Below are 15,085 nucleotides of genomic sequence, written 5' to 3' on the forward strand. Positions count from 1 at the left end.
CAGGGCACAAAGTTGAGTCGACTTTACTGCTGTGCACTGACACTTTAAGCAGGAAGTCAACTAGTCACTGATCACGTGACAGCAACAACACTGACAGCTATAGGCTGTGCATTTCTGCAGTGCACAATATTAATAAGTGCATGTGTTTATGATCAGTTCTGTTGTGTTCTATTAGTTGACGTTGTTGCTGTGGCTGTAGAGTGAGTTTTCTGTCCTTGATGTCAGTGAACGCACCATGCAAGTGACTGAAATTATGCTACGACCGACAGCCGACTGTGTTCAAGCTTCAATTACCTCACAGAAAAGTCCCTGTAGCTTAATTTGTGTGAAACACTACAATATGTATTTAGGTCAAGAATATAGATTTAACTGTTACAAAGCATTACTTTCTACAAAGCTTATATATGTGATATCATCAGCTACTCAACGTCAGCCCCTACAAAATACCATAACATATATAACCCACCCATTGGCTGGTGTAACAATAACGAGAAAGTCAGTGTTATTCACTTCTGGACTGATGTCTGGAGTTCTTTACAGCTACTACCAGAGAACTAGAGATACAAGCTGGAGGCCTTGTAGGAAACATTTCTGACCAATGGTGGAGCCAAACACTTCATATAACAGGGAGACCCAGCATTAACAACATCAGTATTAACAGATCTACTCTGTAGTACCAATGTCTGTTTTAGTTGGGTTATACTTAAGGCTTCAGAGAATACACTATGGATATGATAGTGACAACTTAACACATGTTGTCAAACAGTGACAACAGTATCTTTAAATCAGAAAACAACATGTGCAAAGTGTCATACTTCCATTCTCCTCTGTAAATAACAAGAATTCACTGGCACATTTCCCTCATCTGCTCTCACTATTAACTTACTGCGAATTGCAGACTTTTTTTTCACATTCACTGACAATTCACAGTGACTTCACATTACAAACATACTTCCAATTGTCTGCATGGCCTATGTCCACCGACGTTAACTGGAATTAACATATTAATTTTGCAAAATGGATGGCATATTTGATCCCCAATATGCTCCCCGGGCGCACCCACCAGAGGGGTACACATAACTGGGTGTGAACAAATGGATGGGTCAAACAGCAGGACAGAATTTCCCATCGGGGATCAATATAGGATATCAAAATCCAAAAAAAAAAAAAGTCCAGCTGACCTTATTCAGCACTTTTTAGATTACCATGACCTGGATGACTGAGAACCTTCACAGACCCAACCAAAAGATAACAACCACAGTTCATATGCAGCGAGTGTTGACTAAAACCACATATTTGAAAGGGCCTTTGAGAAACCAGGGACTTTTAAACTGTACCTCCACTATACAGTGATATGACATTGTGTTTAGTGAATGCTGCATTTTTATTTTATTTAATTTTTTTTAAAGATTTTATTGACTGTCAATTTTTTGTATCATCATTTCTGTTTTATTAGTTATTATATACATATAATTGCATTTTCGGAATCTATCACTAACTCAAATCAAATGTGGTGTAAAGTGCAGTTTTAGCCTGGCTGTACATCTAAACAATACAAACCTATTGTCTCTGCTTATGTGAGAAATAAAACATAGAAGGAACGAGCCCTTGAAAACTAGTCTGACAATCAAGTTTCTCTCTGTCATTTAACATTTCATCTAAAAAACAAGGAAACAACTCATTGTAGTCTGACACATTTTAACCAGTTTTAGAGATTACAGATTTTTCAACCCGAGCAAAGTATAACAACTAATATTACTGTAACTATACATCAGAAAAGCTACTGTTGTATGTTAAATGAACATTACAAGCCACATTAGATGTACATGTGAAAGTACGAGTACATAAAAATGTGTTTAGTGCGTCGGTATATTTGGCTAAGTGTAAATGACTCATTCTTCAATTCTCTTCTCAGAAGAAGCAAACAACAAAAATAGAACACATCAACGAGTTGTGAGTGAGAAACTTAGCGCCCAGATGATAATCTACAAAGAAGACATCGCTTTGTAAATGTGGTGAGTGACCGTTTTACATTTGCTGATGCTAACGCTGCTGTGCATGAAAAGTCTTGTATTTTAAATTGTATCTACAGTGTTTTGTGACATATGTAGTTTAACTGAAATAAAGCTCTGCGTGGTAGTCCACTACAGAAACCACATATGACACCATGCAACTTTAGAATGATGAACTGATTCTGTCTCTGCAGAAAATGATTTGGATCTACATGATCATCTCATCTCTGGCAACGGCAGCTCTTTCAAAAGGTACAATTCAGCTTTTAAGTTTGCACTGATATTAATATCTGGATATAATAATGTTGAGGCATTAAAAGTTCTATTGAAGGTTATCATGATTTATTATGACTGGATGATTGCTGAAGCTCAGGCCTTTGATGGAATGTAGTCGAGTTTATTCAGTCATTCACTCAAGATTTGTTGAAGTGATCATGTTGAAGTGATTTTCTCCTGGAAATGTCTGATAACAGATGATGTTTCACCTACCGACTTCAACTAAAAAATGGACTTTGAAAAAGAATAAGAGAGTCATTTTTTGGTTTCCTGATTATCTTGATGCAGTGGATAGGAATAACAAAAAGAACATAAGAATATCATTTCTCAAGAATGGAACATTGAAGCTCAACGAGGCATCAAAGAAAGATTCTGGAGATTACCTGCTGGAAACACATGATTCAACTACTGGTGAACTCCTGCATAACATGAACATACATGTAGAAATACAAGGTAAGACAAAACAATTGAATTGTATTTCATTCACATCTAATTTAATGGAATGTAGCTGGTTAAAGGGCCAATTTGCATATATTATATATGTACATATTTCATCATCACTGTGTTTTTGATGAGAAAATGAGTTAAATGTTTCACTGAAGCATTAATTGAAACATATATACTGTAAAGATTTTCAGAGTTGACAGTGGATTTTGATCATGTTTATCTTCCAGCTCCTGTGTCTCAACCAGTTGTGTCTCAGACATGTTTGTCACCAGAACAGATGAAGGTCAGCTGCTCCTCTGAGGGAGATGGAGCAGAGATCATTTTATATTTGGACAATAACTTATTGATTCACAGCGGAGCTGCAGAAAAACACAATATTACCGTCAGTTTAAACGGTCAGATGACAGGAAACCTGATGTGTGATGTTCAAAACAACGTCAGCAGAGAACAAACAGTCATCCAGCTCATAAGCTGTTCCAGTTCAGGTATTATTCATAGTATTCTAAGAAATCATTCATTATCATGTAACCACTGTATGTACGTGATATCAGTACCTAATTTGGATTTCCATTCATATTTTTCAGGTAATAACTGTCCCGTCTCTCTTGTGAGAGCAAGTGCTGCTGCTCTTCTGCTCCTTTCGTCTCTGTTTCTTCTTCTCAGTTGCAAATATTTGAAGTCAAGAAGATCCATGACGGTTAAGTATGGTAAGAGATAAATCTACTCCCCATTCTCATGTCTCACTGCCTTATACTCATGTACTGATTATTTTTGCATTTTCTTCATAAATATTTTCAATGATCTCTTTTTACTTCTGTCAGATGTAGCTGAAGATGAATCACCTACTCAGACTAATGAAGAAGAACAAGACCCCATTCCTACATCTTCATCCAGCAGCTCTCTTTAGCCTTAATCACTAATCCTAATCTTAACGTTGGCCATCAAATGAGATGTTTCCATGATCAGCTGAAAAGATTTAGTCTCCCCCTTAACCACAGGTAGGTATCCAAACGTTAATAGAAATTAGACGGTTATATGACTTTAATAGCACTTTAAGAACAGGTATATAGGTAGAAGAATATGTAGAAAAGATGCTATATAAAAGCGAGACCATTTACCATTTACAGGTAGTGGCTAGCAAATAACCACTTCCTTGATTCATCTCAAAAAACAAGACAAGAGGACTCACACATGCTGCTCAGAAATTCTGTTGTCTTCACCAACCAAAAGACGACAACCACAGTTCATATACAGCAAGTGTCGACTAAAACCACATATGTGAAAGGGCCTTTGTGAAACCAGGGACTTTTAAACTGTACCTCCACTATACAGCATGAAGTTAACATGAGGTTTCAATGGCAATTTATTTTCATGGTTGTGTAAATAACGTCTTACATCTGTATAAACATTAACAGCAATGATACGAAGAGAAAAATTATTGATGTATAATTGAGCAGCATTTTTTTTCTACTCACTATCAAACTGTGTATAATAGTTTTGATTTTAACCTCCCGGTAACATGTTCAGTTATATTTGATTTTATTATCAATATTTAATGTGTGTTGTGATTTGATTAGTAAATAACTCATGTTCATCATAATTATATACTATATATTGTATAAAGTATATATATGAATATTGTACATCATGTATTTGAGAACCAATAAATGTCGACCTGTTTGTGTTTTTATGTGTATGTAAATATTTAGTCCATATTTAGGAAAAATGATCAGAGTGAACATGAAGCTGCAGAATCTACTTAAACATTTATGCACTTGGTCCAAAATAAGTTATTTTACAAATTAATATTATTATTAAAGTTTTGAAATGATGTGTAGCTGTTCCTTCAGTCGTGGTCATGTCATGGTAGTATATTAGTTATATTAGCTGATATAAATCTAATTTTGAGTTTTGAATCGAAGTTCTCAAACAAACCAAGGTCTCACACACACTGGAGACATGCAGTATTATTACCAGGTCTTTGTTAAGTCTTTATATTCAACTTTGTAGTTAAAAAGTCAAAATGCTATCGTGCGAGACAGATCTGATGCACAATTATCCATCAGTTACTAACGGAGAGGAGGAGCTGAAGGCCTGCTAGCGTTTCTATTTTTGTTTTTTTTTAGCGTTCAGATGAAAGCAGAATTACTCAAATGTAAAAATCTTCTTATTCATTTAATACTACGTTGATTTACTGAATTCCTACTGTCATGTCAAAGGCACTGACATGATAACCTCCTGTCCCTTCGTATATTAGTCAGTAAGAAACTAAGACATTTTTTTTGTGCGTGTATGCAGCAAAAATGCAGTCTTGTGCTGTGTAGCCACCGCTAAAGCTGGGGAACAATCGTCTGGATAGGCGGGGGAAGAAGAAGGAAGAGGGGGAAGAAGGGGGAAGAAGGAAAAAGAAGGAAAAGAAGGAAAAGAGAGGAAATTTTGAAAAAATGGAAGGAGCCTGTAGTTATTTGTGTCTCTGCTGTCCATCACAAGTAAAAGCACACATATTCTGGTCTATTAATTTGAGAAATCTAACCAAACATGACACTTAACTGCAGAAAAGCATAGGAGGCTCTTGACCCAAAGGTCGCCGGTTCGATTCCACCATTGGAACATGAGGCCTTTAACAGAGACTACTACGAAGTGTTATCACATGTACCTAAATGTACTTTTATAGTCATTTTAATATTTCTGAATGAAGTACTGCAACAATGTTATCGTTTTCTATGAGTGAGTTTGCATTTTACAGTAAAAAATTAAGACAGTCACTGAAATGTAACAAATTTATTACAAATTTCACACACACACTCACAAACACGTGTGTTAAAGTTAAAAAACAAAATAGAACAGCAGCAAATTAAGACTTTTTTTCTTTTAAAATTATTTACATTATATACATATTGACAAAGACTGTCACATCATGTTTTTTCCATGAGAGAAGTCGCTGGTGGAAAATAGCTCAGGAGTGAGGACCTGATGGTATATGAGGGATGACTCTGGTGGATCATACCACAGTTTCAGGTCTTTGAAAAGACACTGGTCTTTCCACAGGGCTGCTGAAATGTCTTTAGCAGCTTTGTGGGCAGCCAAGCAGCGTCTGAAACAGGTGCGATCCCCACATTTTTAGGCAATGGCAGAGGGGGTTCCTGGGGAGACACAGGAGGAGGTTGCAGATAACACTTAATAAAAATAAAATAAAATAAAATACGGTAAGTTAAATACAGAGATATGATAACAATCTACTCAAGAGCAGCTCCTGTGTAGTAGAGTATGTTCTTACAGCTGTAGCAGTGGAGGGCAGAATGGAAGAAGCTGGGCTTGATACAGGAACAGGAGAAGGAGGAAGAGACACAGGAGAAACAGTCTGTGTCCAGGTGGTGACACTTTTCTTTTTGTGGGGCTTGTGATGGGGCTGGATACATCAGAGGTCTGAGGGAATGAAGGCACAGTTCACATTATATGATGACCGTAGATGCTAATGAATGAATGAATCTATCATTATTGGCACAGCCGTCAATAAAACCAAATCAATTAAACATGGAATGAAAGCATGAAAGCCCCACTATAGTTACTGCTACATGAAAACAATAACAGTGTACCAGTGTATTTATTAAATCAAAGTCTATCTATGTATCATTCTCTTTACTTTACATGAGTGAATGCTTCCCAGCCAAACTTAAGTTTGGCTTTAACATGGCACCATGAGAGCCACCAAACCATGGCTTTGTAAACTGACAAAAAGAAAAAAATGACCTTAACTGGGACATTTTTTATAGTTGAGTATATTAATAATCTCCTTTCATCTCATCTTCCGTATAACTTAATCCTGCACTAGGGTCGTGGGGGTTGCTGGAGCCTATCCCAGCTGACATCGGGCGAGAGGCGGGGTACACCCTGGACAGGTCACTAGTCTATCACAGGGCTAATGCAGAGACAAACAACCATTCACACTCACACTCACACCGAGGGTCAATTTAGAGTCACCAATCAGCCTAACGAGCATGCGTTTGGAGGTGGGAGGAAGCTGGAGTTATATTAATAATAATTCTAATAATAATAATGTAAATATCAGCACCAGTAAATCCTCATTACTTACTGATGCCAAGGTTCACCACTAGCTGATCACAACCATCCTTTGGTGGTGGTGGTGAACCTGCAGGTAGAGTCCTGGCTGTAGCGTCTCACCAGGTGAAGGCCCTGGCTGCTGTTCCACTGTACATGAGGTTCCTGGATGCACTGAGACAAGGAGCGAACTGGAAGGCTACAGGTTCACAGACAAGATAAAAAAAAAAATTGTAATACAACAGAATTCAACACCAGCACATCATAAGAGACTTCAGATACGTTCTTTACATGAAAACCACATTTACAGCTCGGTGCACCTCCAAACAGTGACATCTGTCCCCTCATCTGCACTGGGCATTTATCAATCTCTATGTTTGACAGCGAATAAGAAGGTGTTCCCTTTAAATATGTCATAGCTTTACATTTAATATGATACACATATCACTCTGTCCTGTCCAGGTTTACCTTCAGACATAGATCATGCCACTTCTTCTGCCGAGGTGCTGGTCTGTTTACTGCCTCAGAGGCCAAACGCCTGATATCCACTCCTCCTCTCCCATGGCCTTATGTTTTTTTTTTGTTTGGAAGTCATCTGCTATTAACAGGAAAATGATATTTATACCAATACAGCTAATATTTGCTCATGACACAAATATGACCAATGTGCACACTTTTGTAACTTACTAATACACAGATATTTGTGCACACTGTAGGTTCTTACTTGCATACAGTCACACAAACAAACAGCTAATTATAAACTAACAGCAGTAGCCTACATATTATATATTTATGACAACAGAAGTGAATACTAGCTTATTATCTACTAGTAGCGTACCAGTAGCAGCAATGTAGACAGTAGACAGATTTACTGCCTAACGTTACTGTAGCTTATTATTAACTGGTAACAGTGCATATTCGAGACTTTTGTGACAACAGAAGTAAAAACTTTACAGATTTCATTCATAATGTTATGCTTAAAGTACACAAGAACATACTCTCATACTCTGACGTCATGCTGGGATACTGATAAGAAGTAAGTTACAGTGATAGAGCGTTACTGTACGTTACCGGATGTTACAGTAACGTACGTTGCTGCCGGAGGAAAACGGTCAAGTTTAAACTACAGACGCGATGCAACGTCAAGGTCGTTTCTTTTAATAGTTATTTCTCTCTTTAATATATTATTAATATCTGCCTAGCTACCCGCTAGTTTATTTAATACAACATTAAAGAAGAGCATGTTTACGTTTTGCGATGAATGAAAACTTAACACCGAGCAAGCTAGACAGCTGACGGAATACAATGATATTAGCCACATATTTACCTTTTGTAGTTACAGACAGCTGAAGGTTGGACGTCTTTCCAATCATTCGAGGCGGTAAATTTGAAATGACAGTAGAGGTCTTCTGCGCCTGCGTGAAGGCCGGCCGGTTGAATTTTGGAGATGCGCCGTTGTGATTGGCCGTCGGAAAGATAGAAATGGCGGACCGCGATTTTGGACAATGGCTACGGTGATTGGCCGGAGCAAAGATGGAGAAAGATGGAGACGGAGCGAGGTGATTGGAGGGGAAGATACAGACTATCGCCCTCCCGCCCCGCTACTTACAATTCAACTTGAGATGTGCTGGGACTGAAGAATGTAGCCTTGAGATGGAAGGAAGGCTGGAGCGTATGGGTCAGCTCTTGACCTCGTAACAGATTCACAGGTTTGTGGGAACTGATGAAAAAACGTAAATGAAAATAAAAACAAAAACATTAATCTATGTTAATCTGTGGCACATGATCTGACATTTATATAACTGACATTTTCTTTCTTCACTCATTATTTTATTTCTAGTTCATCATTTCATTTCACTGCTGCTGCACCTGTACACCACATGTGTAATGAATAATAAACCTGGAATCCTATTAATTAAATCAATGAATGACATGTTTCTTATGCATTCAATGCCATATCAATTCATTCACTGAATAGTTTATTCCTTTACTTTTGATTCTAATCATTTAAATCCTCCTTGGAAATTGATGACTTTTAGCTTTACACTTCAACACATCTCCTAGGTGACATCTGGACGTGTGTGTTATTAGTTACTACCAAGGAGCTTCTGTAAGATTAAGCTGTAAAAGACCTGTAGGGAACATTTTTGACCACATGATGGAGCCAAAAACTCATCTCATCTTCTACTACCGCTCATTAGTAATGCAGATGATTCAGCTCTTTGAAGTGAACGACCCGAGCTGGTTCACATCGTTGGGACACGATTATTTCTTCATTTATTTTCATCTTTTTTTGTCTGTTAAAGCCAAACATGAGTGGTCAAGATGTATGATGGTGTCTGTGTGTTCACAGGGTTGGAGGGAGGAGTTACATGCATTAGAAAGGGTATTAGTAAATTAGTGAAAGAAAACGGAGCAAAGTCTGGACACATTTTAATGTGCTTGATAGTACGAAGGCAGAGTAAAGAGTCTGAGTTAAAACTGAAACTTGAAGTGTGTGAACTCAAGTCCCAAGAAGCCACAAGGACAAAAGGTGTCAAAGGTGAACAAAAAAGGGGTTTATTTGGTCAGTAAAGTTATACATGAACCACAATTCAACGTCAGGGTGAACCCAGACCAAAATAACAAACTAAACGATTCTAACTGAAAAACAACCATATCTACTGTAGCTTTCTTTTGTTTTAATATCCTCACCTCTGGGCTTTAACCCTTTGTCTTTACAGCTAAATATATACACTGGCCTCATACTGTGGCTGAGACAGACACCGAGTGGAAAAAGCTGTGGTTTTAACACACACCATCGCACATTAGGGTTTTCAAGTACATACTTCCTTTTAGTTTGCTCCAACAAACTTTGATATGCAGACTATAGAGTAAAAGCGTGACTTGAAAATAAAGTATGTTCTATTGATATTTAAAGTCCATCTACATCTAGATATTGATAGAAGCACATGACAGATGTCATATAGTGGACGTTATCTTGATTAAGAAGTGTATCAGATCTGCCTGATAAAGCTGTGCAACGCAACATTTTAATAATTAGAATAATTTCATATTTAATGAGCCTCTAATGGGAGCTACTTTACGCTTCAGAGAATACACAATGAAACACATGAAAGCTGGAGTCAGTGTCATGCAGACTGTTGTATGATAAAACACTAACTTTAAATTAGAAAACAATGTGTAGAAAGTCTACTTCCATGCTCCATAGAAAATAACAGAAAGAATATAATACTCTCACTGGCACATTTCCCTCGTCTGCTGGAAGTAATAACTTCACATTCACTACACACTATAAACATATCTTCTCTCTGCATTTGTCTGTGAGAATAATTAATAATCATAATTCATGAATAATAATTCTAAGATGAAATTAGGCCACTGACTCCTTGAATATTTATTCATCATAAATGTTAAGTGTTGAGATCGGATGCATAAAATGTCTTTTCTAAATGTCACACACAGTCACCTACTGTTAAAAATAAAGTGTATGAGATTATAGAACAATACGTGAATCTAAATTAGATCGACAGTTAAGTATCTCAGACGTAGTTCAGTGAAACTAAATAACCACTTCCTCAATTCTCTACACACCACAACACAAATAGAGTAGGTACAGTACACGACCCTGCTGTCAGAGGAGAAGTCAGAGGACAGTTGATAAGAGACATAGAAGACTTCATACTGAAGGTGAGTTACTTTACTTAAAGAATGAAGAAAGTGTAGAATTTCATTAGTTTAAAATGTAAAATCCTGACATTTATCATGACCAGATATGTAAAAATGACTTAACAATTACGATTAGAAATAAAATCTTAACACATGTTAGCTTTGAATTTTCACTCATTATCTGTGTTCAAACTGAGGCTTTGACAAATTATTAGTAACATTTAGTAAATATCATTAATATTTATAAAAATATAGAAACATTGTTCTCAACAACCTGTCCTGAAGGTTTTATAGTTTAACAGTGATATGACATTGTGTTTAGTGAATGCTGCATTTTTATTTAATTTAATATTTTTAAAGATTTTATTGACTGTCCATTTTTTGTATTATCATTTCTGTTTTATTAGTTCTTATATACATATCATTTGCATGTTCAGAATCAATCACTAACTCAAATCAAATGTGGTGTAAAGTGCAGTTTGAGCCTGGCTGTACATCTAAACAATACAAACCTATTGTCTCTGGTTATGTGAGAAATAAAACATAGAAGGAATGAGCCCTTGAAAACTAGTCTGACAATCAAGTCCCTCTCTGTCATTTAACATTTCATCTAAAAAACAAGGAAACAACTCATTGTAGTCTGACACATTTTAACCAGTTTTAGAGATTACAGATTTTTCAACCCGAGCAAAGTATAACAACTAATATTACTGCAACTATACATCAGAAAAGCTACTGTTGTATGTTAAATGCACATTACAAGCCAAGCATTTCAGAAACCACTGGCCCTCAAAAACATCTACCATCTACCTGTAAACATACGCCATAACCACTCTGAATAATATTAAATAGGCCTTGCAGTCTGTTGTTGGTTTTTGGATGTGTGTCCAACAAAGCTTTATCTGAACCTATCACATTTTTATTTTATATTTATTTTTTTATTTATTTTTTTATTGTCTAAAACACATGGAACTTGCAGACTGCAGCTCATTGAAATTAAGAAATAAACTTGATAATAGCCTCTGTTCAACATCACATTAAATGTACATGTGAAAGTACAAGTACATAAAAATGTGTTTAGTGCGTCGGTATATTTAGCTAAGTGTAAATGACTCATTCTTCAATTCTCTTGTCAGAAGAAGCAAACAACAAAAATAGAACACATCAACTAGTTGTGAGTGAGAAACTTAGTGTCCAGATAATAATCTACAAAGAAGACATCGCTTTGTAAATGTGGTGAGTGACCGTTTTACATTTGCTGATCCTAACGCTGCTGTGCATGAAAAGTCTTGTATTTTAAATTGTATCTACGTTGTTTTGTGACATGTTTAGTTTAACTGAAATAAAGCTCTGCGTGGTAGTCCACTACAGAAACCACATATGACACCATGCAACTTTAGAATGATGAACTGATTCTGTCTCAGCAGAAAATGATTTGGATCTACATGATCATCTCATCTCTGGCAACTGCAGCTCTTTCAAAAGGTACAATTCAGCTTTTAAGTTTGCACTGATATTAATATCTGGATATTAAAATGTTGAGGCATTAAAAGTTCTATTGAAGGTTATGATGATTTATTATGACTGGATGATTGCTGAAGCTCAGACTTTTGATGGAATGTAGTCGAGTTTATTCAGTCATTCACTCAAGATTTGTTGAAGTGATCATGTTGAAGTGATTTTCTCCTGGAAATGTCTGATAACAGGTAGAAATCGATTGAATACATACACAGAGTGAACTTATGGCTGTGAATTACTGTATAGTTACCGTCGTGGTAGAAAGCTGCATATTATCCTCACATTTAACTGGAAACCATCAACCATTGTTTTACCTTCTCTTTTAAAATGAAATACTAAATATACACCACAAAAATGTTTTTAATGTGTATTTTGTTTGTATTTTGTTCCTATCAGGTTCTGTAGAATGCAACTTAACTAAACCTACTATAACAACCAAACAGTGTTTTGGAAAACTTGGAGAGCCGCTGATGTTTCACCTACCAACTTCAACTACAAAAATGAGTTTGAAAAAGAATAGTGATATGATTTTTAGGTTAGTCAATAATACAGACCTAACAGACACCAATAGCAAAAAGGACAAAAGAATGTCATTTCTCAACAATGGAACACTGAAGCTCAATGAGGCATCAAAGGAAGATTCTGGAGATTACCTGCTGGAAACATTCAATTCCACTACTGGTGAACTCCTGCATAACATGAACATCCATGTAGAAATACAAGGTAAGACAAAAAAAACTAATTGTGTTTCATTCACATCTAATTTAATGGAAATTAGCTGGTTAAAGGGCCAATTTGCATATATTATATATGTACATATTTCATCATCACTGTGTTTTGATGAGAAAATTAGTTAAATGTTTCACTGAAGCATTCATTGAAACATATATACTGTAAAGATTTTCAGAACTGACAGTGGATTTTGATCATGTTTATCTTCCAGCTCCTGTGTCTAAACCAGCTGTGTCTCAGACATGTTTGTCACCAGAACAGATGAAGGTCAGCTGCTCCTCTGAGGGAGATGGAGCAGAGATCATTTTATCTTTGGAAAATAACTTATTGATTCCCAGCGGAGCTACAGAAAAACACGATGTTACCGTCACTTTATACGGTCAGATGACAGGAAACCTGATGTGTGATGTTCAAAACAACGTCAGCAGAGAACAAACAGTCATCCATCTCACAAAATGTCAAGATAATAAATTCATTTTCCAGACAGAAAGTATGTACCGTATTTTCCTGACTCTTAGTCATGTCATCACGTAGTTTAGCTGGCCATGCGACCTATATTCAGAAGCGACTTATATATCAAAAATATAGCCTACGCTATGACCACAATCTTCATCTTCCTCATGTGATGTTCTCCTGGCTGCGCTGTGACCTGGGTCTCTGTCTCCGTAGCGCTTCACTCCAGTCAATTCAGAGTATTTTAACAGCGTGTTCTGTGGTCCATCAGTTTGCTCAAGGCGATGGAGTTGTTTTTTTGTTTGTTTTTTACCTGGCCTGTAGTAGGCTATATCATTTAAACAAAGCCTCGACCATTAGCCTATATGAGACCCGGCTATTGATTAAATGTTTGAAAAATAAATGCACCTTGTAGACCAGTGCGACTTATATGTTTTTTTCCTAATCTGTGTTAATGTTTGTATTTTCTAGATAACATCTCTTCTCATCTCTCTCCTTTGACTGTGGCTCTGATATCAAGTGTGGCCACTCTACTTCCCCTTTTGGCTGTGATTCTTGGAATCAAACGTTTCAACAAGACAATGAGCAACAAGACACCAAGAAATAAGACAACAAGCCCTGTGACCGTTAGTAAAGGTGAGAGATGCAATAAAAGCTCTACTGATTATCAAAATACGTACAGTGAACTTTTGAAAATAATGCTGGTGTTAGTTCATTAGTGTTGTTAATATTCTGTGGTATGACAGTTTAAAACATGGATTATGGAAGACACATTTAAACTGTTTCAACTTCTTTCAGATGACGTTGAAGATGAGATAATCTACTCAGATCTTAAAGTGATGACGGCTGCAAGATACATAAGATGCAACTGACTTTAAAATCCAACTTCATTTTCTCCTGAAACATCTTTTCTGACCATTATGAGTCACCTTGTTTGTTCACCTTTGTTAAACGTACACCAATCAGGCATAACATTATGACCACCTCGCTAATATTGTGCAGATCTCCCTTGTGCCTCCAAACCAGTTGTGACTCATCAGAGAATGGACATTCGAAAAAGTCTCACTGGTCCTTTCATGTGACTTAGATATGAATACAAACTGAACATTATTACTGTGTTTACAGGTGAAGGTGGTCTCTAGTTTAAGAAGAGTCAAACATTAACCTTAGGCTCATAGTTTAAAATGTTCTCTAATTGGTCTTCATTCATTGTTGTAACCTTAAAGACCACATGAATTACAACCCAGTTTTACAGAGATGCTAAATCATGTGACATCAATGTGTACCTATATAAAGTAGATCAGAGGCCAACTAGAAAGTGATGCTACATTTCACATTACACACATTAAATCTTCTACAGTTACACAGCATCCATCCACGATGCATCACTGCTAATTCTTAATGTCTTAAAGCTCAGGTCCACTGTTCAAACAGTACATATACACTTTTATTATTAGGTCTTTGTGAACAGGTAGTGGCTAGCAAATAACCACTTCCTTGATTCATCTAAAAAAACAAGACAACAAACAGAAAAAACAAACTCACACCTGCTGCTCAGAAATTCCGTTGTCTTCAACAACTGAAAGACGACAACCACAGTTCATGTGCAATGAGTGTCGACTAAAACCACATATTTGAAAAGCCCTTTGTGAAACCAGGGACTTTTAAACTGAACCTCCACTATACAGCATGAAGTTAACATGAGGTTTTAATGGCAATTTATTTTCATGGTTGTGTAAATAACTTCTTACATCTATATAAACATTAACAGCAAATACAAAGTGTATAATGATGTATTTAGTTATGTTTCAATTCATTATTAGTTCAACAATATTTCCATAATGCATGTTGTGGTTTAACATAAATTATATCCATGAATTTTTGTACATGATGTTTCAGAGAAACAATTAATGTGGACC

The 15,085-nt window shown here is 36.4% G+C and overlaps 1 protein-coding gene across 2 annotated transcripts in view; it reads left to right on the top strand.

The window, feature by feature from the left end:
- Nucleotides 1-13,361, top strand: part of LOC125021335 — a 36,575-nt gene extending 23,214 nt beyond the window's left edge. For both annotated transcript variants that reach the window (XR_007114324.1, XM_047607357.1), the window contains 3 exons: nt 2,207-2,264; nt 12,378-12,704; nt 12,925-13,361. Coding sequence is in view for 1 of the 2 variants with exons in the window: in XM_047607357.1 (XP_047463313.1) it covers nt 2,210-2,264; nt 12,378-12,704; nt 12,925-13,247 (705 nt within the window). In the remaining variant the exon portion in view is untranslated. The remainder of the gene's footprint in view (nt 1-2,206; nt 2,265-12,377; nt 12,705-12,924) is intronic.
- Nucleotides 13,362-15,085: the final 1,724 nt, after the last annotated feature.

Source organism: Mugil cephalus, chromosome 15 (genome assembly GCF_022458985.1).
Source record: "Mugil cephalus isolate CIBA_MC_2020 chromosome 15, CIBA_Mcephalus_1.1, whole genome shotgun sequence".
In the NCBI taxonomy this organism is placed as follows: domain Eukaryota; kingdom Metazoa; phylum Chordata; class Actinopteri; order Mugiliformes; family Mugilidae; genus Mugil; species Mugil cephalus.